The sequence below is a fragment of the Colius striatus genome, chromosome 20 (assembly GCF_028858725.1).
Source record: "Colius striatus isolate bColStr4 chromosome 20, bColStr4.1.hap1, whole genome shotgun sequence".
NCBI lineage: Eukaryota > Metazoa > Chordata > Aves > Coliiformes > Coliidae > Colius > Colius striatus.
The window spans coordinates 5,599,114-5,624,607 of NC_084778.1; the positions used below are offsets into that span (position 1 = coordinate 5,599,114).

The window sequence follows — 25,494 nt, forward strand, 5'->3', positions numbered from 1 at the left end:
GCACGACAAGCCCTTCTCCTGCAGAACACCGAGTCAGTAAGACTCCAGTTTCAGACACATGGAAAACCCTTCCTCCAGCTCAAGCCAGTGAAGAAGGGACCATTCAGACCCCTCGGCACCATCTCAATGGCCTCCTGCACCCCTCCAAACTCTCTGCTGGGTTTAGTGGCTCTGACAGGCACATTTCTACCTCCCTCACTGCATTGGCAAGGGCACAGTGCTGCTGTGTGATGGCAGCAGCTCTCACCGCCCTTCAGAGGAGAAGAATCTGTTTGTACATTCACAAGAGAAACAAAGCGCTCCTGGGACAAAGGCTCCAGTGCCTCGCTCCTGTGTGAGCAGGATGCCTGATAGTGCATTAAAACACCACGATCTGGCATCTGGTCACTGTGGGCTGAGGTGCAGGGTGATGCCCTGGGGATGGCAGAGGGGCTGAGCCCAGCTTTGGGGACCACAGGCAGTGCAACCGGGGCTGGTGGCGCCGGGGCTTGGCACTACACTGCCACAGCCCCAGCTAAACCCGTTCCCGCAGCTCTGTGTGGATGAAATGAAGCAAAAACAGTAAAAGCCAGGAAAATAAACAAGCAGCACAATTCTGTAGCCCTCCCAAGCTTCAAAGATGATGTGTGAGTGAAGTATTTGCTCTGATAATGAAGCAGCCATTGCTTAGCTAAGTTTATGCTAGGCACATTTTATCTCCACATGATATTCACAAATTGTTTTAAAATGAACTGTTAGAATAAGCATCTCTTGTTTATTTATTTATTCTATTACTGTCCAATCCCCTCAGCCATGGAGCAGTTACTGACACAGAGCCAAAGCTTCTATTACATTCAAACAAAGTTTAATTAATGTGTAATTGGTTAGATGGATTTGTGAGTGTGTGATAAGAGCAAAGCTTTGCTTTCGTTTGGGGCAGCAGTTCTCAGCCTTTTGGGCTCTCAAGGCTTGGCCACTGCATGGGCATCCTGTGTTTTAATCCCCATGTGAATAGGCCTGGTCGGTCTTGGAGACCCCAGCTGACTGTGAGGTTCCCAGGTCCAATAAAGCCTTTTAGGTGGGGACAAGGAAGAGCAATCCAGTGCAGCCAAAAAAGCTGAGAGCATCAAAGAGCTCAGCATGCCTTGCTTAGATGCAAACATTTCTGATGTCCCTACTGATGCAGCACTCAGTGAGCAAGAAAGCCACGGGGAACTCAAATGGTGTTTCCACAGAGAAAACCACACAGAAGCAAAACCTCTTAGTCCTGTGGAGCAACCCATGTCCCCAACAAAGGCTCTCAGTGCTCTCTGAAGCCCATGGGAATGTGCAGGCAGCGCTCACTGCATCTCCCTGTGGTGCACATGGTGCTTCAGACACTTCTGAGCACTTCCTCCTGTCCTTTCAGGGACAAAAATGTCCCCCAGCCCTTCAGCATCTCAGCAGCTGAACTCCTGTTTTCAAAAGAGCTTTCAATAAGATAAAACTTTCCAAAGACACAGAGTGATTTTACAGTCCTTGGTTTTGGGGTGGACAAGTAAAGCAACAACTGGATTTTCAGAAGCTCCTGTATGGTGCTGCCTGGAAAGGTGATGCTGATGGCATAACAGACTGGGAGAGGATCAGAAAAATCAAGAAATCTCTCAACATCTTGGCTAACAAACCAAACCATGGCTGAAAGACCATCTCCTCACAAGCAGCTGGGCATGCTGAGATGCCTACAGAGATGGTTTCAAAGCACGGAGGCAGATGACAGAACCACACCCCTGATATCCCTGATAATAACTAATGTGGCCTCAGATTCTGCTTGAGAATTGGCCGTGGCTCTTTAAGGATGCTTCACCTCATCTTCATTGTTAGGAGGGAAAGGAATGGCGAAGCAGAGGCTTCAAGAACTATGTTTCCATCCTGATGACCCTTCTTCTTTTTTTTCCTACTTTCCCTGCGTTTGACAAGTATTTCTTCAACTGCCTTAACGCATCTTTAAAAAGAATATTCTCTGGGGCAGATTAAAACAAATTTGGGGATGTCAGCTGTTTCTTTTAGCCCTTTAAACAGCATTTCCTTTTTGATAGATTCTTGCTTTCAGAAAATACTTTAAAGAGATCAAAGACTTTTTCAACAGGGTCCCATTTTCCCAGTGTATCCTAACTCTCAGTCCCTTATTTCTCTTATCACCCGCGCCACTCCGCTATGACGCTCTGTATACAAAGTAAGAGCAGTTAACTTTGAAGTGCTGGATTAGCCCATGCCAGATCCTTGCCTCAGAATAACAAACAATACAGGTTCAACAGGAGTTCTCATCAGTAGTTCATTTTTCAGCCCCAAATTCACTGTCACTAACACAAGCAACATTGAACTCTCAGTCTATGGACAGATAGGAGAGATTTATCTGGTGGCAGGACCATGACCTAGTGATGAGAAGGTCAGACAGTTAAGGGATTTTTATGTTTTGGAATGGTGAGGTTGTGTTTTTTTCTTCTGGCTAACGCATCTCATTTTTAAATAAAACATTGTTTCTCACATACTTGAGAACTTGGTTTGCTGGATGGCTGCTTTCATGATCTAGAAACATTTCCTCTCTTTGCCCCCATGGAAACTTGAAACACAGGCAGCTTTCTGGCAGTGGGATGCTTCTCTAGTGCTTCCATTTTGCCACAACTAAATGGAGCAGAAAAGGTCCCAGTGTGCTGGAGGATGGGAGAAGTGGGTGCCAGCAGCCTGTGGCAGCACAGCCCAAAGGTAGAAGAAAGGTAGAGAGAAGCTGTGCAAGAACATGGCAAATGAGCCAGTGCTGCAGCATTTTAGGGCAGGTTTGGCTCCCAGCTGGAAGGGCTTTATGGGGGCTTTTGGAGGAGCCATGGGTAGATTTGGCATTGGTACCAGGCCCATAGGTGCAGAGCAGGAGATGATCCTGTGCCTGGGAGCCCAGCAGGACTGAAGCAATTGTTGGAAACTTTCCCCAACTGCTTTGGGCTTGACTAAACCCTCCTCTGCATCCCTGGCCAGTGCTGCTGCAGCTCCAGTCTAAGGATGAGCAGAGAAAGCTTTGGGAACACCCTTAACCATGAGCATCCGATGTCTTCAACCAACTAAAAGCAAGGATTGCTGTTTGAAGAAAGAAGTGCATTAGAAACTAAAATCCCATCCCTGCCCTCCTCAGCATGCACAAGCTCTGCCTCCCTTGCCAAAGCTGTTGATATCTTTAGCAGCACAGCCAAGAAACATTGGAGTTTGCTCCTGCTCCTTTCTCTAAAAGCAGGAGTTTGCCTGAATGGGGTAATTCCAGGACCCCAAATTTAGGACTAAGCAGATCAAACATTCCTTAAATATTCACTTCCAAGTTTTAAATTGACTGCTCACATTCCATCACTGATCTCGGATATTAAAGTTTGCTTTTGGATCAAAACCCTTGAGCAGAGATCCTTGTAACTGCCTCAAAAGATTCTGGACAAATATTTCCCTTTAATTGTAATGAGAACTGGGCATCCATATGCCCTACAGAGCCATGGAAAATTCAACTTTTAAAGGATTATTCACAGAGGAAAGCTGCACCAGCTTAGCCAAAGCATTTATACTTCTTCAGACCTTGATGTCCTAAAAACTAGTTTTATTTTGGTTTACTAAAGTTGATTAGGAACAGATTTTTTTAAAAAACTGAAATAAGCCACTTTTAAAATGAAACTTGAACATCTAAAGGGGTTTTTTGCTTCTTTGCCACACATGCAAGCTGCTTTATTGATTTTTTTTCCCCCTGTGCTATATTTTCCTACAGATGCTTCTTAAAACCTGCTACCATAAAGACCGAGGCTATCTCTGTACCTGTGAACATCCTGCCTTCTCATCAAAACTCAGTTTCAGTATCTTGAGTCTCCCAATCACACCTCTGGGATGGCTATGCTACCATAAGAAAACGACACATTATTTTCTCTTCACTAACTATTCACAAAAACGTGACCAGACATCCTGTGAACTGAGGGTTGTTTTTTTACTGATGGGCCATTAGCTTCATCAAATCATTTGTCCCTGGCAATATTTGGATAGAAACTGCAATGCTGAAAAGACTGGCACCTTGGAGTGGAAAAAATAGGGACCAGCAAGAGCTAAATAAAAATTAACAGAAAGAAACCCTGAGCCAGGAAGGCTGTAGGAGCAAAGATTCACTTCCTGCAGAAATAAGGTCTGGAAGATGAGATTTCATAAAGAATTATGAGAGACAAAGTGAGGTTTGCCACAAGGTTTAAAAAAACCCCAAAACTACAACTGTTCAGCTGAATAACAGCACGTAAGAGTGAGATGATGAAACTGGAAAGATTTGTAATGAAGCCTTTCGTTTGCCTTCTGCTTTACCCACCCCTCGTACAACCTCATCACTGCGGAATGCCTCAAGCCCCAGGAAAGGTGCGGGCTGTGCTGGGACGGGCTGCGGCTCCGCAGAGACGGGCACCGCCGGAGCAGCTCCGACGGGCATCTGCATCTCCAGCCTCCAGCAGACCCGGCCCCTTTTGTTTCCACCTACATTGATTTCATTAGTTTGATTTAATCACTTGGAAATGGCTTGAGAGATATATACTTATTTTAAACGGGAGATTTTGTGAACAATTATAGCCTCATTTATAAACACAAGGCATGTACGGCTCGTCCCGGGAAGGCAGCACGGCACTGCTGGGAGTGGGACAGAGGAGTGGATGGGGACTGGGGACCAGGGACAGGAGATGGCGACCGGGGAGCTGACCGAGGAGGGGAGATGGGGACCGGAGAGGGGACTGGAGCGGGCGCAGCCGCCGCGTCGGGGCTCAGCGGAGAGCGGCTGCTCGGAGGAACGAGCCGGGCTCCAGCCACCCCTAACGAGGGGGTTTCATCTGCAAACGGCGGCAGTGCCCGAGCCCCGCTGCTTTCCGAAAAACCCCTACAAAACCAAACAACAAGCAGCTCTACAAAATGCCACCGACCACGGCCGGCGCTTAAAGAAATCACGCGTGGCCGATTTTCTTCTCGTTTCGCTCCTGTTCAGGCACCTCCGGCTCCGGGCATTGGCAAAAACGGGACATCATTTTTTTGCACTACGTATAATTCAGCCTTTTAAAACCATAAACATCCTCTGGAGCCGAAATTCGTAATTAGAGCAAACCTCCAATCGCAGGAAGACGCAAAAGGTTCTGATTTGTGGGGCGCAGCGTGCCGGCTTCTGGGCGCTGCGATGGGCAGGGGGTTGTGTCCGAAGGAGGCGAGAGGTTTTGTGCAAAGTTCAGGGAACTTTGCTAGCATAAACTTTTTTATCTTTTGATGATCCTTTTAATATAAAATAATCTCTCTCTTTTTTATTTTCCCTCCCACAATGAAGCAGCCGAACATTAAAAAGATAGTGAGCGCATTTTAAAGATGTTTCCACTTTATAAATCAAACTCTCTTGGCAACAACATGATTTCTATTTCACTGCTGAGCTTGCTGTGTTCTCCTAATGTCTCCCACAGATCAGTCCTAAGAGGGAGTAATAATCCCCCAAAGTAATTCTCAGCCTTAAATTCTCGATAATTTATAGTTGGCTCGTTCTATGGAGCTCTACAAAGAACGAAACAAATGACTCTCCCTCTCCCCCCTGCACTAAGTTATCAATATTTGCCTTGTTTACACAAAAAGGCTATTTTACACCATTGCCATGGAATTAACGCTTCCGCTGAGCTTTACATTTCCTCTCCATTGAGTGGACTTGTCATTAAAGTCGCGCTTTTTTTTTGTTGTTTGAAATTTTAAAATCAGGCTTCAATTTCTTTTCGTTTGTGCCCCTTGAGGTCAGACAGACCGACATTTAAGTGATTTCAACTAACTGCATTCAGAGGCATCTCTGTGCCTGCTGGGAGGGGGATTAGAGTCCTAATTAGTGCCTGCAATTAGCCGTTTTCCCCTCTTCTCTCACTCCCCTCCACCCCCCTCAAAGCTAAATGCAAGTGCATACAAATCTCCATTAACCATTTTTTTTAATTGGGTCAAGAGGAGGTTTATTATTGCTACTTTTTCTTTAAATAGCTTAGGTAAATTCAAATCTGCATGAAGTAATAATTCTCATTTCGTCATTTGCGCCCCGATTACCGGCATATCGCTGCTTTTGGGCTGCCCCGCTCCCAGCACGGGCACAATTGCCTCAGCTGGGCACTGCCTAGGAACGAAGAGGCTGAAACCATCGCGGCGTTTAAGTCGCTCGACATGTTTCTGCCGTCCTCATGCTAATTCTTTGGTGCATTTTTGCTTTCGGTGCTGCTGAAAAAGCTGGCCCGAGAAAGGGCTGGAAGCGCTCTGGACTCAATGCTAACACTGATCAACGTCCTGCCCTTTATTTATTTTGACACCGTTTGTAGCCGGACACGGAGAAAAGAAAGTGACTGGTTTTGTTTCATGTTCTTCATCAGTATTTCAGACTTTTTTTTTTTAAAGTATAAATTATATCTTTTAGAAGCCCTGCTGGTGCTGCTCTGATTTTCACGAAGGGACACTTTGGCTCAGATAACTTAAAAATCAAAGTTTTGTACGTCTTGGATTCAGTGCCTCCCTCATCCCCTCCGTCCCATCGATGCACCCGTGAAAGGTGACTACGTGCAATGCCACTTCCACCAGACAAAGAATGTGGGACTGAGCCTTATACATATGGATTTGCTTAAACAATCCACGTTAAGACTTACAAAGAGATAACATGCACATTTCGGATGCTTAGGGTCCAGAATTTGGTAACGATATTACACCTCTTCGAACAGACACACTCAGATACTATAAATTAAGGGTGAAATATTTGAGGTCTTGATCCCTTAGTCTTAGCTGTCTTAGGTAGCAGACCTATCAAAATGAATCCAACTCTTCACATCAGCAGACGCTACAGAACAAGCCCTAAGATTTTATACACCAAAATGTAGCATGATAAGGACAGAATTACCTGCACAATCACTTCATAAATAGACCACATAGCAAACCAATTGAAGATCCCCAGGACATACACCCCTTCTCCAAGGGGACTAATGGGAATATCTTGGTTATTGGAGCAAAGTTTCCCTACACTGGCCTGCTGCTACACAAAGCAACGCTGCCAGGGATGAGGGAAAGGAGACAGAAACTGCTCAACACTCCTCAAATCCAAAGCTGGGGGTTGAGGTCTGAGCAGCAAACAAGGGAGAAAAGACACACACACCCCCAGCTGCTCTGCACGAAGGATCACAGACTACAGAAAAACCCAAAATACTACATAGATATTGATTCTGGATTTTTATCCTGTTTTCTCCCCATTGTTTGAGTGTCCTCCTCCACAGCTCTCTAGCAGTGTAGAATCAGCAACGGCAGGACATGGCAGAACCACACAGCTGCATCAGAATTAAATTGATTCTAATATCCAAGTCTGGAGATTTTTCCTTTCCAGCAGCAGTGATGTGAACCCACTGCTGCAGAAGGCAAGGACAGATATTTCATGCCCACAGTGGGAGCTGGATAGTTTTGTTGGGAACTCCTGGGCTAGCAATGAACTGAGGTTTAATTCTGATACTTAATTTTTGACATTAATTCTTCCCTTTCCCACCTGACCAGTGTGGGCAGGAAGGGAGCTTAGTGTCGGTACAGTGATGGGTTCCTCAGGCACACAAAGCCTTTGGCTTCATTCCTTCTGCCCAGGCCTGGCTGTGCACACTCTGATTCAGTAAAAATCGTGGTTCATTTTCAAAGGAAGGCAGAAATCTTTTTTTCCACAGCTAAGAGGATTAAAGTGGTACCTATCTCTCAATTTTGAGATTAAAAGCTCAGCCTAAGATTTTGTACTGCTAAAACTCTCTAGCAAAGTATCCCAGCACAGGTCTTAGTATACTGTACAGAATAAGAGGAATAAGATTTGCTTTGAGGGAAAAAATAACATCAAAAATAGAGCCACAACCATGCTAACATCTTCAAAACCCTTCAAAATAACAAAATGAAGAATTACTAAAGAGAACCGAGACTAAACGTAGCAAACGACACCGTAACTCTTTCTGGCATCCACAATCTCGTTGCCACACTCAAACACATGCATTTTACACTGGGAAAAAAAAAAGGATCTTACTGAAATCTGCAATCACAAGATTATCTATTTTTTAATGCACTGATTGCAGTAGCCCTGCAAAATCCCGTCTCAGCAAACAGGGACATTTCATACGGATCAGCCCCAATACACATCCACAGTGAATTTTCACTAACCTGCCTGCTTTGGTTATGATCATTTCCGTGCCAGCTTCATGGAATTTCTTCCATAGCTCCTTCTCATGGAGATAGACTTTGATATTTTCTATTGTCTGGAAAAAAAAGAAAACCCCCACAAAAAAACCACAGATAATTAGAACAGCAATAAACAACTCAAAAAAACCTGGCAGAGGGGTTGGGATGAGCCACGAAAGGGCTCTGGGACAGTGCATCCAGGACCAGCATCACAGTCCCGGCATCAGGGAAAGCCGCATCAGCCTTGGTGCAGCCTGGGCGGGAGGAGGTTGGAGCCCCAACAATTCTACTGCTCCTTGTCAAAAATAAGAGAAACAAACCGAGACCACTTTTAATGGCAGTCTTTCACATCCAGGCAGGACACTGCGGCCCAAGGGATTTTTTTTCTTTCTTTCTTTTATTTTATGGGGAGAGGGGTTTCGATGGGCACCGCTGTTGTCCTGAGACTCCCCAAAAAACAAGGCCAGGAGCATCCGCGGAGACACCCGAGAGAAAACCCGGTTCCACTGAACAATGTGAGCACCCAGGGCCGCGGTTTCTGCGCAGTCCCGTTCCTTTCCGCGGGAAGTCGGGGGCAAGGCGGAGGAGCCAGGGCCGAAGGCAGAGAAGCCGGGGAGAAGGCAGAGAAGCCGGGGAGAAGGCAGAGAAGCCGGGGAGAAGGCAGAGAAGCCGCGATGTGCCGAGAGGCCGCGGGCGGACCAGGGATTTTATTTAAGGAGAGGGGAAAAAATAAAATGCCGATGACACCGGGCTAGATCCTGCTCAGGAGAAGCGGCTGCGGCTCCGACAACCGACAGGCCCCGATGACCGCGGCTTTGTGGCTCTTGGGCTCGCCCTTACCGACCTGTTGCACTCGACGGCGGGCGCGGGGCTACCCGCTTTACACGGGTAAATTCAAAAAAGAAAAGAAAAGAAAAATGCGATTTCCTCGCTATTTCCCTCCAGCCTAAGCCGTGGCCAAGAGAGATGCGAGGGGCGCAGCCGTCGGGCAGGACGCGGGGCGAGCGGTGCGTACCTGCTCGGGGTCGGGGAGCTGCGGGCTGCTGAGCGGCGTGCTGCTCCCCCCGGCTACGCCGAGGACGGGGGAACCGGCGGAGGAGTCCGCATGGCCGGGCGCGGGGGCTGTTGGAAACCCTTCCTCGGTTTCAGACAGGCTTTTCTCCTGGAGCATTTCCTTCAGGGGAAAAAAAGAGGCGCATCGTTAGGTTACAGAACTGGGGGCCACGTCCAGCCCTTGCCCACTCCCTCCAGTCCCGGTCGCAGGCACCTGCGGGGTCAAGCCCTCCCGAACTGCGGTCCTTCCTCAGGCAAGAGAACTCAGCAAGACTAGGACGTGACACCCCTAGCCCCGAGGGAAAGCCGCTCTGCCCGGGAGATTCGGGCCGGGTCCGCCTGCCCCCGCAGAGGAGCCGCCCACGCGTGGCTGCACTCCCGCCTGAGGCCTGAGCAGCTCATCTCAGATGTGGCCGCAGCCCCCCCAGCCCCGACTCTTTCTCCTCTCCCCCCTCGCGGGGCCGGTACCCGTCGGGGAGGGCAGCCCCGGTTGCTCTGCTCTGCCCTGTCCCGTCGGGGCTGCGGGAATGCCGCGGGCTCCGTGCCGGCGCTCGGGACAGCGGCGAAGCGCTGCGAGGAGCCGGGCAGCATAAACAAGCAGAGTGCTGGGCTCCGAGATAAAAGGGCCCCTCTTAAACTTGGACGGAGACTGGGAAAAGCCAATAAAGATAAGGCCTGACAGCTCCGGCGGGGCTGCCGCGCATCAACCCTGACTTTTACAGCGCGGCGGGACGCGGCCGCCTGCCCCGGTCGATGGACGAACGGACAGGCGGATGGGCAGCGCCGGCATGGAGACGGGGATATTCCCAAGGAAGCTGCAGGATCCCAGGGACAGAAACCAGTGCTCTCCCCGGGGAAACACTGACGGCACCTGGATCTATGGCCCCCGAGGGTGTACTCCATTCCACCGGCCCATAGCCCCCGTCCCCTTACCGGAGCACTCCCAGCTCCGCGCCGCCAAGGCTGAGCAACTGTCCGGGACAGTGGAGACGGAGGGGGGAGGCTGAGCCCACTCCCGCTCCAGTTCCAGCCACGACAGAGCTTCAGGGAGAGCCCGAGCCATGGAGACGAACAGCCCTCCCGGCTCTGCGAGCGGGCACACACACACACACGCTCCCGTGCACAGCTACACCGCGCCGCAGACACCCGGGCAGGCAGCGTCCCGCAGCCCACGGCTGCAGCGGCTTTGCCCGCTGTCCCGACCGCACCGCCGGACCCCCGCCCCACTCAGGGGGACGGAACGGGACGGCCCCGGTGCAGTCAAGGCCGAGATCTTCCCGGCGGCCAATCCACAGCGCCGGGCCAGGTGACCCAGCGAGAGCACAGGTGAGACACGGTGGCGACCCCCGAGGGCCTGGCTCCTGTCCCGGCAGGGTCCTCGGTGCTCCCCGGGACGGAGCCGGGTCGCAGGCCGGGGGAGCTGCGGGGCAGCTTGCCCGCGGCCGCCCCGACACAAGGCTGGGCGCTCGGCCGGCTGCAGAGAGCCCCGCACCCGAGGACCCCCCAGCTCCCTCCCTTCCTCCCCTCTGCACCCCGGGAACTCACACGGCCGGCCGGGGGGCAGGAGGCGCAGCGGGGGGCTCCGGGCTTCGGCTCCGGGCGGCTGCGGCATGAAGGGCATCCGCAGGGCAGCGCGGCGGCTGCGCGGGGCGCTCAGGCCGGGCGCGGCTCCGCGGCCCCCGATGGCAGCGGCGTGCGGGGCATCCCCCGCTGCGCGGATTCACTTTCCCTTGATCTTGGCGGAAAATGTTCCATAAAGATCCAGTTTGGGGCCTTTCGACTCCCTCCCTCTTTGTCTCCCCCCTCCCTTTTCCCTTCCCCTCCTGTTGCTGACGTTGCCGCTGTCAATCACGTCCCCACAGACTGGCTCTGGCCCGCTCCGCCCGGCCCGGCCCGCTCGCCCAGGCTCCGGCCCCGTGCCCGCCCGACGGCCCGCACCGACAGGCACCGGCCGGGGGCGGCGACCACCTGACCCCCTACCATCGGGCCCAGCCGCGGCCTTCCCCGCCTGCCTTGGCCCCGCACCGGGCCTGGCGGAGAGCGGAGTCGCTTGCTCGCTCGGGAGGCAGCCCGGTGTGGGGGGACACCCTTAGCCCATTGCCCCCTCCCAGCCCCGGTGCTGCCACTGCCAGCCGCGGAGCGGGGCCGGGCTGCGGCGGGGTCAGGAGGGCTGCGGCAAGCACAGGCCGCACTAGAAGGGCGCTTGGCTCAGCCAGGCGGGTAAAACGGGGCGACGGCACTCCGGCGGCCGGCCGGGAGAGGCAACGGGGAAGAGCCGGACTAGTCACACTTCATGAGGAGTCCACAGCCTGGGGTGGCTTCCCTGGCCCTGCTCCACCAGCAGCCAAACTGCCCGTGTCCTGACGGCCTGGGGCCGCTCTTTGGGGGTGCGAGTCCCCAAGAGCCTGAGGATAGCAACAAAGCTCGCCATCCTCACCCCATTGCAACAAACAACCCCGAGCCTTACTCCAGGGCAAGCAGGAACGGGGCTGCTGCGGACAAAGCGGCGATGAGGCCAGGCCCCGAGGTGAGCATGGCAGGGAACACAGGAGCTCCCGGCTCTTCACTGCCACAAGGAGTCCTTGCAACCTCCAGCCATAGCCACCATCTCCTTGGGGCTTCCACCGCCAAGCCAAACCCTCAAATCAAGGGTAGAACCCCCTCAGGAGACTCCCCAAGTGTTGTCGCGACTGAACGGGCCACTTCAGCTTTACCGTCGCAATTACCAAGACGCACACAGCATCGTCCCCTGTGCTGAGCGGCCCCTCGCATTCACCCGCCACCCAAACGCACCCAGGCTCCCGCACTACCCCCATAGCGACAGCCCCCCTGCTGCACACAGTCCTTTAGGGCACCAGCCCCGCCGGGCTCAGCTGTGCACCCAGCCCTGCGCACCTCCTCCGCCCGTCTGCGTCCTGCTCCGCACCCGCGGGAAGGCGACAGCTGCTTATCGAGCCGGGCGGGCGCGCTGCTCGGCTCCCGCAGCCCTGGGCTCACAGGGACACGGCCATGAGCCGGCGGGGCTTCACACGGCAAGATTATTTTATCAGCGTTTTCTAGAAAGGGAATTTAAACCCGAACTCACTCCCACCGTCACGTGGTGCCGAAATTGGGAACAGGAGCAGAATAAAAAGTAAACTGGGGTCAAACTCTTAATGAACCTTTTCTCTGCTCCTACAGGGGAAAAAAAAGAAAAAGAAAAGAAAAAGAGTAAAAGGGGAGAGAAAAAAAAGTAGAGAGAAAAAAAGCCCGGGCGGGCGAGGGGATGTGAGCGAGGGAGCGTCGAGCAACTCCCCCAGGAACCGGAGGGTTGGGGCCGGCAACAGGTGAGCCCCGGCCGGCGACTGGCCCCGGCGAGGGCCTGCGAGCCCGGAGTGAGGGGAATCCGCGCTTGTACCGCCCCGACACAACTAGAGTAGGGGCTGGGGGTGAGGAGCCGTCCCGGGGCGCCGCGGTGGGAGCGGGGAGGCCCAGCGCAGCCGGGCGGTCGGGGAGCGCCGCTCCCTGCCGCTGACCTGCTGCTCTCGGCCACGTTGGTTTTCGCGGGTGGCGGTTGCCTTTGAGCCACAAGCCGGACCCATACCCCAACCGCACCCCGCCGCGGAAGGGGAGAGCCCGCGCAGAGCCGCGGAGGATGCGCGCAGCTGAACACTGCAGCCGCTGCCGGCTGGGATCTCTCAGTCCTGCCGTCGCTTCCCACCTGCGGGCCGGGCTCTCCCCGTAGGCTGCGGGGCCCGGGATCCGCGGCAAGGTGAATTTCTGTATGTACTCTGCTACTGGTACCGGTTGCTGGGCTTTCTTTGGGTGAGTTTCCTCCACGCCTTCCTCCCGCAGCTGCGAAGAGGGACAGCGGGAATCACGGATGCTGCCTGCGCTTCCCTGCGTTAAATACATTTTCCCCCCTCTCGTGAACAAAAGAAAAAGGGCGGAGGGGACTATCCCCAAGTGGGGACGATTTAATTAAATCAAAACGAAAGCCTCACCCTCCTCCTGCCAGCTCCTGGCCCTCCCCGTCTGTGCGGACGGGGTTGCTGGAGCGGCGGCGTCGGGCCCTTTCCCTACCCTGCGGCCCCGGCCGAGGTTGTCTGCACTCGGCTCCGCCGTGCCCTGAGTCCGAGCAGCACCTGCCCGCGCCGTGCTCCGGCCCGTGGGACCCCCCGAGACTCTCCTGGCCTGGTGGGGCTCAGCTTAAGGTTCTGTTATCCCGCAGCCGGGGGCCAGGGCCGGAGCCGACGGGCGAAGCGTCCCCGCCGGACGGAGTTCTCCGGCTGCGGCAGCGCCAACAGCTTCCCAGAGACTCCGGTAATTCACGGCGAGGCTCGAAACCAGCCCGACTGTCATCACCCGCCAGATAAACAGCCGGATCCCCGACGGCAGGGATTCTATTCACGCTCCTATCCATGGCTCATCATCGCCGAGTCAAAGGAGCGGGCAGGGGGAGGATAAAATCCGCTTTTCAGGGACTGGCGCTCCAAACCACTCATCACTGTCACCGGACCCTAAACACCGGCGATTAATAAAAGTTTCTCCAATAATTACACCCAGTCTGCGAGCCGCGAAAACCCGAGCGAACTCAGACCCGCACATTACCTGCGGGGATGCTTCACCGCTTTTTTTCCCCTCCAGCCGCGGCGGCCAGCGCCGTTCCCTTTGCTTCACTCCTCTTCCCCCCAAGAAAACCTACTTCTTTTCCTCAAAGAAAACCTGCCAAACACATTGGAGGCAAAGGGCGAAGCCAGCTCCGAACACACACCCGATGGTACCTGCGGCCCCGACGGCGGCCGCAGCTCAGAGCCCCCTGTGAGAGGCGGAGGGGGGAAACCCGGCGGGGTCCGACCTCGGCCCCGCTCCCATCCTGGCCCCGGCTCCCGCGAAGGTAGGATGGAGCCTGGGCCGCATGGGTTGGCATAGATTTATTGGCTTGAGCGGAAACTCACCGGTTTGCACTGCCGAGGAGGGTTTGAATGGATGAGGACCGAGAAAAAGTTGCCGAATTTGGCCGATAATAAAGCTGGAAGAATGGAGTGCTAATACTGAATTATGCATGTACTCGGGAGGAATTACACAGCATCAGACTCGGGCTTCTAAACAGGGACAGTGCCAAATTTCTAATAACTGTGTAATATGCTTATTTATACCATACAAGGACTTACAAACCTCATTGTGCATAGCAGCTGGGTCATATTTCTTTACCCTTCCATTCCTCGGGCTCCTTTGCCAAGAGACTGGTACCAAACACTTCTAGGCTGAAAGGAAAACACAAAATTAAATTGCAAAGAAACGATGACAGGAAGCACGGGGTAAGATACGGGCTGACACGCCGCCCTTTAATCTTAAGCATCTGCCTAAAATAGATGCACTAAAAGGGGTATTGAAAATATGCACGGTTTTAAATGCAAGTGATTCTCTGCTTCTAAATAGCTCCGTTTGAATTACCCACATGGATTTGCCTGACCTGGGCACGTTGGTAGGCTCTCAGGCTTTATTTTAGACCTTCAAGTAAATATTTTAACAAATGTTTTAAAACGTTGTAAACCCACGTGTCACTCAGCTTTGCACCAAGCTCCACCGAAACCGGGTCAATCAAACCGCCAACCAGAGGCTGATTTGTTGTTAAATATTTGAGAGGTGTTTGATAACTATGTCCCAGCGTACCAAGTGTACTTACCCTTTGTAATTTCAAGCGAAGCTGTGTAGGATGCTAACAGGCAATGTTCACTCTGTAACCAAGAATTAAACTCGCAACGAATATTCCTGTCTTTAACCATTTTTTTTAAAGCTGAAGTATTTTACAACGAGAAACAAACCATTCTGCAATTGTTCCCGGTTTTTAAACTAACAGTAATTTTGTCTAAATGCTGGAGAGTTTTTTAAAATACATTCTCTTTCGAGTTTTTAAAGGAGCAGTTAGAAAAAGAACGTCTCAAGTCCATTGCACATTTTGCACAGAAGAGGCTTTACTGTGAATCCAGCAACGCTCCGTTTAAGAGTGAATAGTCCAGAGAGATCTCTGCCCTGGTGAACGTCAGACTGAGATAGTCCCCAATGGTTTTTCCTAGCCAAAGGTCTGATTTGACTTCAATATATATATATACATAATATATATATATATAATAATGCTCCATCTGCTTTGCAATCACTTTTTTGTTTCTTTTTAATGCAAAGAGCCTCAAAGCTCCAGCGTGCTGGAGCAGGGGAGCAGGCAAACGGGGCCATGGCAAGATGGAAACAACAGTATACAAAATAAAAGCAGCACATTGCCCAGCAATATTCCCACAGCCTGGCTGTAAGCACCACAGCAGCCACCAGCCGTGCTCTGCTGCTTCCTGCACCAAAATGGGCCGAGCAGGCTCTGCCATCGCCGCTCTGCACGCGGCAGCCGCCGCCATTTACAGCAGGTCACTGCCTCTGCTCGCATAAACCCCCAGTTAAACGTGCTGTGGGCACCAGCACTGACAGGTAACTTTGGCTGAGGCCCAGAGGACATCCCGAGGGAGAAGGGACTTGGGCAGCAGAGTGGGTTGAAGTGGCAGCTTGACATGTGTGTGGAGAGCAGCCCCAGGGGACGGTGGTGGAGCGGGAGGATGCTTGCATTCTCCTGGGTAAGCTGCTCTGCAGCACATAGGCCACGAGCAGAAAACATAAATCCACCAAGTGACAACACTGCAAGCCACTTCTCACCAGGCAGGAAGAAAAGAGGAGAGGCTTGTCTCAGAAACCTTGCATCAGAGCAAGAAAACGCCTTAAGGTACTGCAAAACCAGCCCAGTGCACTCTCAGAGCAACACTTCGTGGGTCTGCACTGTGCACTTGGCATCCTCTGCACAGTGAGGGGTGAATGATGAGGGGCTCATGGGGAGTCCTGCCCAAAGTGATTATTTAATTTGTGCTGGGGATGAGGAGAAGGTCATTGCTATGGGAAATGACTGTTCTCCAGGGTGAACAGAGGAAAACACTGGTCTGGGTGAGAAATTCCCAGTGGGGGAGATGAAGAAGGAGCTGGGTGCAGACCTTGTCTGAGCCCCCAATGTAGCACAGCACACTGTTCTACCACAGCAATTGGGGCCAGTTGGGGCAAATAGTCACATTTAATGTAACACCCCAACATGGACTCTCTCCTCTGGGCAGACTCCACTCACCAACAGCCCAACCAAGGCAGTACAGCAGCATACAAGCTCATGCTGACAGTGCATCACCATGCTTTGGGACAGAAGTTGAAGCCCACAATCTTGCTCTTTACCTCAGTGTCCCAGTTGCTATTTAGGCAAAACACTATGCCAGCCATTCTCAAATCCATCACCTCCCAGACTGGCACACACAAGCCCTTGCCACCAGAGCTCTCAGCTGTTCTTGGCCAGTCCTTTCCCACCATGGTGCTGCCTGCAGGGAAACCTCTTCTTTCTCCTCCTTGGGCTAGGGCCAGGTCCCACAGCATGGCAGCAGATCAAGGCAGGACTCAGCACTGTACTTACATGGGGAGGGAGTGGGATACCCCCTCTTTTAGGCTCACAGGAAGCACTAAGCCAGGAGCAGATGGAGATCCTGGGGATTTAAACACTTGCTAAATACCTATGATAGCTGGGTATCCTGCTCCTGGGGGTTAGTCCTGTCCTAGGTCCTTGCTAAATTACCCAGGGAAGATTTAAGGGGCATGAGGGCAGATTTTTAAGGACATGGCCAGACAGGAGGGAGGAAGGTGAGATGAGAGGCAGTAGGGAAGAAGAGAGCTGCTCAGAGGTCTGAAGAGCAGGAATCTGCATCGGGAAGGGGCTGCCTTAGGGAATGGTTTTACTTCCCAAGGCAGCATGATGGCCTCAGGTTTGTGCCTCACAGATGGGGGAGTAGCTGCAGGGTCAGACGCAGCCCTGGGAGGCTGCAGAGCCACTGAGGAGAGAGCGAAAGGGGAATAAAAGATCCTTCACAGGAAGCAGGTCAGCAAAGCCCATCAAAATACACCACTGCATCCCTCTGCCATCAGGACAGGCTGGGATGGGATTTCCCCCAACAATCTCCTACAAAGAGACACACACTCAGGCTGGGTTTAGTTCCCAGTCACCCTGCTCACCAAGAAGCCACCTCCCTTCACCATCCAGCCCCGGGATGGGGGCAGTCCATTCCTTGCTTAGTCACATCTCTCCCACGCCTTTGTCCCACATGAAACACATTCCTTAGGTTGCAGAGGGGCAGGGCCAGGCCTGGGACAAATGCCATTCTCCTTTTTGGACATTTTCCTCCCCACCCAGTGAGCAGGGTTCCTCTGAAAGCAGGCTTCAGCCTTCAGGGTGGCTTTGCCCCCATAGTAAGGGGGAGAAGAGCTGCAAAAAGGCATCACCCTCCTGTTCCCAGGGGTGGTTCTCAATAGGAGCAAATGGGAAGAGAAACAATATCCAACTGGGATGGGGCCCAGAAGCTGGGAATTTCCTCCTTGGGGGACAGGAGTTGCTGTAGAACCCCAAATGCTGCAGGTAGAAGGAGGGAAACTGGAGAGAGGGAAGAGATGAAGTGCTGGAGCAGAGCGTGCTCCCGCTCTTGCAATTTGCCTCTGGCTCCAGTGAGGAGAGAAAGGATGGCTGAGATTCATTAAATAGAGACAGGAAAACCTTGCTTAAGGATCTGTCTGGGAAAGGGGCCATTTCAGGCCTGCTGCATGCAAGTGCCAGTGATTTGGGGCCAGAATAGACAATTGCTAAATATTCCTGTGGGCTCTGCTGTGCAGGGAGCTGCTCTCAAGCTTACCAGTACATAAAGTTGTTGGGAGCTTAATGGTACTTTTCTACCTGGGACAGGAGAGCAAACTGGCTTCATCAGGAAAACAAGAGGAAGAAGATCACCAAGATGAGCAGGTTTCCTTCTCACACAGCAGCTCAGGGCACTGACCTGGCAGGGCAGCTCCAGCTGGAGGGACGGGAGCACACTGCCTGTCTGCAGCTGTGTTGTATGACATGGGCACCATTATCTTGCCACACAGTGGGAACAGTAAGAAGGATGATGAGGAGGACCAAGAAGCCCCTTTTCCAATGTGTAACTGCCATAAACCAATAGGATGAAATATGGGGAGAAGCAGAAGCAGTGAGGAGAACAGGAGATGATGCTCTCATCCATGGAGCCCTGTTGCTCAGTGCAGCGGGATGCAGGTTTGCACAGCTGAGCTTCAGCATAACCACTTCTGTGGAGGAAGACAAGGGTGTTCTGCCCTGCAATTCCTCATACTTCACTGGGAGCCAGCTCTGTGAGGGAACAAAGGAGGCTCTGCCCTCGACCCCCACCACTGTTCCAGCACCACCAGCACGCAGCCAGGCTGGCAGCAGGGATACCTCTCTGATCCTGATGCTGAGAAATCAGGAGCTGGGGTCCCATCCCTCCTCCTCTCTGTTTTGCCATGTTCCTCAGTGCTCTGGATTGAACCTTGAGCCCTAGAAAGTGTAAAAAACATGCATAAGAACTGCTGGTCAATGCTTTACATGCAAACATCCTTCTTTATCTACCACATGTACTCAGCACTTCCAGCGAAGGAGAACGCTGCGGTTTTGCCTCTTGTGCCGGTGCCACTGACGCAGCACAGAAAAGCCACAGAGCTCAAGATAAACGTCCTTAAACAGATGAAATCAGCCCAGAACACCTGATACTCATTCCCAGAAGGTTATGGTAAAGGTTGGGAAATGAAGGAAGTGCTGCACTGGCATGCTGGCAGCAAATCAAAGCAAATGACATTAATTAAAGCATATGTTAGGAGTAGGAAATTAAGCTAAAGCAACATTTCATCTGTGGCGTCTTCTCTGGGCACTTTAGAAAGGGTATAAGTTTACTGTAGTGAAAGAGAAATGAGGAGGCTGGTGCAGAGGATAGATGTGAGGGAAGTTAAAAGAATCAGAGGAGAGGTTTAAAAGCTTTAGACTATACACTCCAGGTCATGTTCACTCCCTGTATTTATTTTTGAATTGTGAGTGAACAGAACTGAGTGTGCTGGCTGGCAGTGCAGGGAGCCTTGGGCTTACACACACCACAGCATCCTCAGCAAAGGGGTTCAGCCTCAAAATCATGACCCTCCACACTCCTCCCTACATGGGTGCACTGGGCACAGATGGACCTTGGCACCCCTTTTGCTCAGCTTTGCAAAAAACCCCCACTCATTCTTTCCCAATTTTGCTTTGCTCCAGCACTTAGCAAAGCTCAGGGCACTTCCCTGGGTACCTGAGGACAGGAGCACTGCTGTCCCCTGCCATGGTGGTTTAATCCTGGCTGGGTGCCAGGTGCTCACCAAGTCATTCTATCATTCCCCCTCATCTGGACAGGAGAGAGAGAAATAAAACAAAAGGGCTCAGGAGCGAAGATAAGGACAGGGAGATCACTCAGCAATTACCATCACAGGCAAAACAGACTCAGCTTGAGGAGAATTGGTTTGATCTATTAACAAACAATCAAAACAGAAATAAGAAATAAAAACTGAATCTTAAAATACCTCTCCCCACCCTGTGCTTCTTGCCAGGTTTCTACCTCCTCCTCTCCAGTGGTGCAGGGGGATGGGAAAGGGAGATTGTGGTCAGTTCACAGATAGTCTCTGTTACTGCTTGCTCTCAGGGGGAGACTTCCCTGTGGGGTTGGGGTACAGCCCTGGCTGGTCTCCCCAAGCCCTGTGCCTGCTACATGCACAGGATTGTCAGTCGTGCCGTGCCTCAGTTTCCCCTCTCCACAGAGAAGCACAAGTGGCCTGCCCAGACTCTCTTGTGTCAGGTCTGTCACAGCCATGAGCCCTTCTTCCCTCTCCTACTCTCAGGGCTATGAGAAATGCTGCAGTCCCAACCCAATGGGTGCATTTCTAGGGCCACACTGACTCACCAGTTGCCCAGCTTTTTGGAATCAGCCCTTTCAGGGCCACTTTCCTGCCTTGCTGTGTCAGGGCTGTGGACAAGACCATCCCATGGCCATTCTACTGCTCCTCATGGCCTCTGAGCCAGCTCACCACAAGCACCAGTGCATGTAAGGGCTTGATACAGGCATCAGGGACATAGCTGTCCCCATAGCAGGGGGGGACATCCCCAATGCCAAAGCTGTGTCAGGAGCTGTGAAGTGCAGGGGGACAGGAGCATGGTGGGCTTTCCACTCCATGCTCCTTGCTGGAGTGGCTGTGGCATGTGCAGGGGAGCGATAGCCAGAGTTAATGAGTTCCAAGGGAGAGAAACTGGGCAGCAGCCTGACCCTAGGCATGCTCCTCCTGCATGCTGCTCTGCTCCCAAAACAGCTGCTGTTTTTCCCCTGGGGCCATAAACTGCAGGCCAGGGCCAGCAGCCCTGCACAGTCGCCCACCACCTCCCCACGGCGGGTGTCCCTGGGATGAGTTATGAGGAGTGAGCACCACAGCCAGGGCTTGGCTCCAGAGCCCCAGCACGAGGGATGCAGCCCAGCTCCCTTCACATGCACACTCCAGAGCCCTTTCCCTCCCATTCCCACTCGGGACCATGCTGCTGCCCTGGCTTCACCCCATAGGACCCCTCCACTCCACGGCTTTCCAAGGAGGGCTGGCCACAGTGCCGTGTTTACTGAGGGTGAGCAGGCAGAGAGCTTGCTGACAGCTTCAGGAACACCTTGTAGCAGTTGTGGTGATTCCCTGAGATCTGTTGCTTCCCATTTCAGTTCACACATCATGATTTCTAAACCTCAGCTTGTACCTTTCCAGTGGAGCTCCCCACCTCTGTCCCACTGTGTGCGCTCACCGCTGTGTCCAGAGGGATGGAGAAGGGGGACTTGAGGCAGCAGCAGCTATCTCATCTCTGACACCATCTCCTTTGATGGCCTGAGGCGAGTCTCAACCTGCCAAAGAAAAGAGCACAAGCAGTACAGGAGCAGCAGAAGGGCTGGAAAGCACTGTGAGCATGCAAGGGGCTGTCAAGTGCAGGGTTCCTGTTGCCTTCTCCAGATGAATAATGCTTGCAACAGTATGGATTGAAAATAGGGGGTAGTGGGGTCTGAAGGTGACTTATGTGAGGGTCTCCTGTTCTTAATGCAGAGCACTTCCACTTGGGATTAGCCCTTGCCATCAGCTGCTGGGGACCAGGCACTGAGCCATCCCTGTCAGGCTGCAGCAGCCTGGTCAACCCAAAATGCCAACTGGGTCCCAGGGGGAACCAAACGTGGCCATGGTGGCTCCTGAACCCATCATGAGTAGAGCCAGCAGGAGGCTCACATCCAGCCTCCCCATCCAGGATAGCCACTGGCTCCCACTGACTCCTGGGGAATTGCTCTCAGGGCCCAGTGGGATCCCAGAGCCAGTTGTGGCGACCTCTGTGATCCCACCAAATCCCTTGGGAATACACGAACCAGAGCACCCTGCACTTGTATACATTCCCCTGCTCTCCCTGTGCTGCACTGGTAGAGTCTTGGCCTTGGGGTGATAAAAGCAGTATGTTTTTCCAATTAAAAGAGCCAAATGTGTTTTCCTGCCAGTATTTAGTCCAGCCTAACATGTAATGTCTACATTTTAACCTTGAAGAAGCCTCTAGAGACACTGCAAAATAAATCAATACTAGTCCACGTGCTGGAAAACAGAACCAATAAATAACTTCAGAGCAGCTTTGCTGTTTACTGTATGAAATTCCCATTCTTGGCCATGCTCTTCAAAACAGCATCTCAAAATAAAATAGAAAAGAAAAACAACCCCCCAGAACCCTTAATTAGCAGCACAGCATGAGGTTCCAGTCAGGCAGAGCTGGTTTCAGGTTGCAGGTGCAGGGCCAATTCTCCACTGACCTCTGGGCTGGGATTTGAGGTGGAGATTGCCTGGGCAATGGCTGAAAAACCTTAAATAAAAACATTTCTTAACATAAACCCCACCCCCCATCCTTCATGGCTTCTTATGGCATGGAAAGTGCTGGAGCAAAACCAGCGCTGGGTACTTACACATGTGTACCCCCAGTGTTGTCCCCAAGCCCAGTCCATGTGCTGCATCCAGAGCCCCTCAGCTCCTTGACCCCACTCCAGTCTTGGGATTCTCTGCCAGAGGTTTTCACCTGGTGTCACTGATGCATCCCCAAACAGTGAGGGATAATTGTGGCTGTCAGCCTGCTGCCTCTGCTCTTCCCAAGTCACCTGGGCTGAGGCCAGCCAGGGACTCACCAGTTCTTCCTCCTTTATGACAATAATAAATGTGTCTTTAGCTTTAGCATAAAATAAGATTTACAGGAGCTATTAAGGAAATCTGAAGGTATTTTTCTGCATCCTGTTGCAGAGGTTTCATGTGGGAGGCAGGTGGGTCTGCAGGACCTCAGCAGGGAGGTGTTACCCTGGACCAGGCACATGTGCAGGGACAGGCAAAGAGCAGGCAGTGGGGACCCACTGGTGCACACAGAGATCACAAACCCTTCCTCACACAGGCTCAGCATGCAGCAGTGGGGTGAATTACCAACAGCCAGTATTGGTGACACTGTGCTGGTGACATCAGAACTGAAATGAACACATGGTGGGGTTGGGATGCAGAGGGGTATCACTCCCAGGGACACACCAGGGTAGATCACAGCTCATAGTGCCACTGTGCTGCATCAAATGGCCCAAGGAAGACAGACACACAGAGGTCCAGGCAAGAAGAGCATCAGAAAGCTACTCTGTGACTCCCCAGCCTCCTGCCCCAGCACAGCAGAGATGTAACACCTATGGGGAAAACCCAGCTACTGGCTGGGGGATAAATTTAAGCCATTTCCTTCACATCTCTCTATTTCTACTTCCCTCCCCTGAGGCTCCTTGTTGTCAGTGTGGATTATGTAGCCAGGACAGCTCTATTAGTCATACACTTAATGACTGGAAAAAAAACCACACACAGCCATTATTAGAAGGGCTGAGCTGCACACAGTCTGCTCCAGGAGGACCAGTCCTGGCAGTGTGGGGTAACCTGATGGCAAAGCATCCAGAGGAAACAGTGCCCCTTGGGGACACCTGGGAACCAACCCCAGGAGGAAGCAGGAGGTTTTGTTACATGGAAAAATCAAAAGCAAAACCTCTGCTGTCCCATCTGTGCTCAGAGCTGCTCCTCCTAGAGCAGGATGTGTGTTTTCTTAGAGGCAGAAGCAGCTGACACCTCTCTAGGCTGGGCTCTGCTTCTAAAGCACTCACCACATCCCAGGAACTCCAGCAGCCCTTTCCTGAGAACCCCTAGCAGGGAGGAGCAGGACCAGCAGTTTATCATGTCAGAAAAATCAGTGCAACTGTTCCTGCCTCAGCATTCAAGTTGGTTTCACATCCACCCCTGTAGCCAGTTTTTCAGAGCAGCTCAGTTTTTCACCAAGGCATCAAAAGCTGCTGAGTTCTCCAAGAGCAGCCAACTCAATACCGAGCTCTTCCACAACCATCCTGCCAAAGTCACTCAGGAGAAGGTGCTGAGCTCTTGAAATTCCAGCCCTACACTCCCCTGCACAGCTTTTCTCCCCAAAGTCCAGGTCAGCAGGACTTTAAACCCCTTCAGCCACAGCCCCATGGCTGTAGGAGCATAGAGCATGATGGGATGTGCTCACTATGGGTGCAAAGGTGGAATGGGTTCAGGCACTCACTGCTGGAAGGATCTGTGTCCCCACAGCACACAGAGGATGGGGGCACAGGGGTACTTTTAAGCCCCAAGGGCAGCTGTGTCCTCTCCAGAAGGAGGTCTCTGTGCCCTGCAGCAGGTCTCCAAGAGGTCCATGGCCAGTGGGGAATGGGATGATAACATCAGCATTGTTTAATCAGACAGCAGAAGAGAAATACAGGAGGAAAAAAGATGCACAAACCTGCAGCTCTTGTGTGATGCACCCTAAACACATCCCAGGCCATGTTACATGGCTCACACACACACATCACTGTCCTGTCACTGCTGTACCAGACCAGGAGGGGACAGGAGACACCCTCCCAGTGTCACCAGCCCAGCCACAGGCATGGTGTATGTCACACTCATCACATGCCTGTGAAAACACACCATGGATCCAAACTGGACAGATTTAGCGACTGTGGGGCCTTCTGTTCTTCCTTACATCTCTGGACCATTTCCCCACCCCTTAAATGCTTTCCATTATTTATTACATTTCATTTAACCCCAGCCACGTCCTCCAAATCAAATTTATTTTGCAGCTGTCATTCAGGTTTACTCCAGCCTTAACCTCCTAATCCTATTGATTCCCTCATTATTCTCAGAGCACGGGATTGATTTCATGCCTTCTGTGTTATGGAGAAGCCTTTGCTCATTAATCTCACACACATTTACAAACAGTCAATCCTGCTCATTCATTATTTTCTGATTCCCTCCAACAGTCAGACTCAGCCATTCTCAGCTTGTCTGCTTTGCCTTTTGGGGTTTAAGATGGAGAGAGTACATGATGCTTCTCCTCAAGGGCATCCACCCTGCACCTTTGCAACCTGGGACTCTGTGACAGAGGGTGATGGGTTCCCACATAGAGGCAGGGTACCAGAAAAGCTCCCAGGCTCATGCTCTGTATCACCTTCCAAAGATGCTCGAAGACTGCATCCTGCTCAGAAAGCTCACTGCAACCAATTGGGCTGAGAACAAGCAAAGAAAGAACCAGGACAAATCTAGTCTGGAAAAGAGCTTGGAGGTCTCCAGACCAACCTTCTGCACACTCCAAGGAGCACTTCAGAGTCAGACCACATTGCTTGGGACCCTGTGCCTGCCCTGTGCGTGGGGCAGCAATACCTGTCGCTGGGGCTGGCAGTACTGCTGATGTACACATCCAAAAACAACAGCAGGGTGTTGTTTATATGGTGTGATTAATCATCCAGAGTATTTAATATAGCCCCATCACAGTGCACAGCACTGTACAGTATATGGAGGAAGACATGACCCCTGTCATAGAGGCTTAGAATAAAAAATAGGCAGACACCGTAGTTCAGACATGTAATAAATCCCACTGAAGGGCCAATCTCAAATATTTCAGCTGTTTCCCCCTCCCCCCCCATCATACATAATTGTCTTTGTTGGATCAATACAGAGGGGCTTTGTGGAAGGAGCGTGTTTCAAGGGAAGATTGATGTAGTGAATTCTATATGCAGCTAGGAAGAATTCTGATCTTTAACTTGAGGAGGAGAAGAAGGGTTTGTGTGATGGAATCCTCCTTCCAGGACAGGAACACAGTACCCAGTGGTGTGGGCAGGCAGAGGAGGTGCAAGGATTGCTCAGCTCCCAGGGATCTGCTCCTACAGGAGGGTGGCCAGAGCCTTCCTGAGGGGATGGATGGCTCTGGCCAGGATGAGTGGATTCTTTTACAGG

At 52.1% G+C, this 25,494-nt stretch overlaps 1 protein-coding gene across 7 annotated transcripts in view; it reads right to left on the reverse strand.

Annotated features, from left to right (window-relative positions):
* The window catches only part of TBX4 (T-box transcription factor 4), a 40,413-nt gene extending 25,912 nt beyond the window's left edge, over positions 1 to 14,501 (reverse strand). The window contains exons 1-3 of one of the 7 annotated variants that reach the window (XM_062012395.1): positions 14,413 to 14,501; positions 9,218 to 9,376; positions 8,185 to 8,279 (exon numbers count right to left, since the gene is read on the reverse strand). In XM_062012395.1, the coding sequence (XP_061868379.1) occupies positions 8,185 to 8,279; positions 9,218 to 9,376; positions 14,413 to 14,424 (266 nt within the window). In that variant the 5' untranslated portion in view covers positions 14,425 to 14,501. Of the gene's footprint in view, positions 1 to 8,184; positions 8,280 to 9,217; positions 9,377 to 9,469; positions 9,568 to 10,800; positions 11,012 to 12,150; positions 12,253 to 13,845; positions 13,946 to 14,192; positions 14,314 to 14,412 lie in introns of those variants that run through there. The other 6 variants (XM_062012400.1, XM_062012399.1, XM_062012402.1 and 3 more) reach the window with 6 other exon arrangements.
* Positions 14,502 to 25,494: the final 10,993 nt, after the last annotated feature.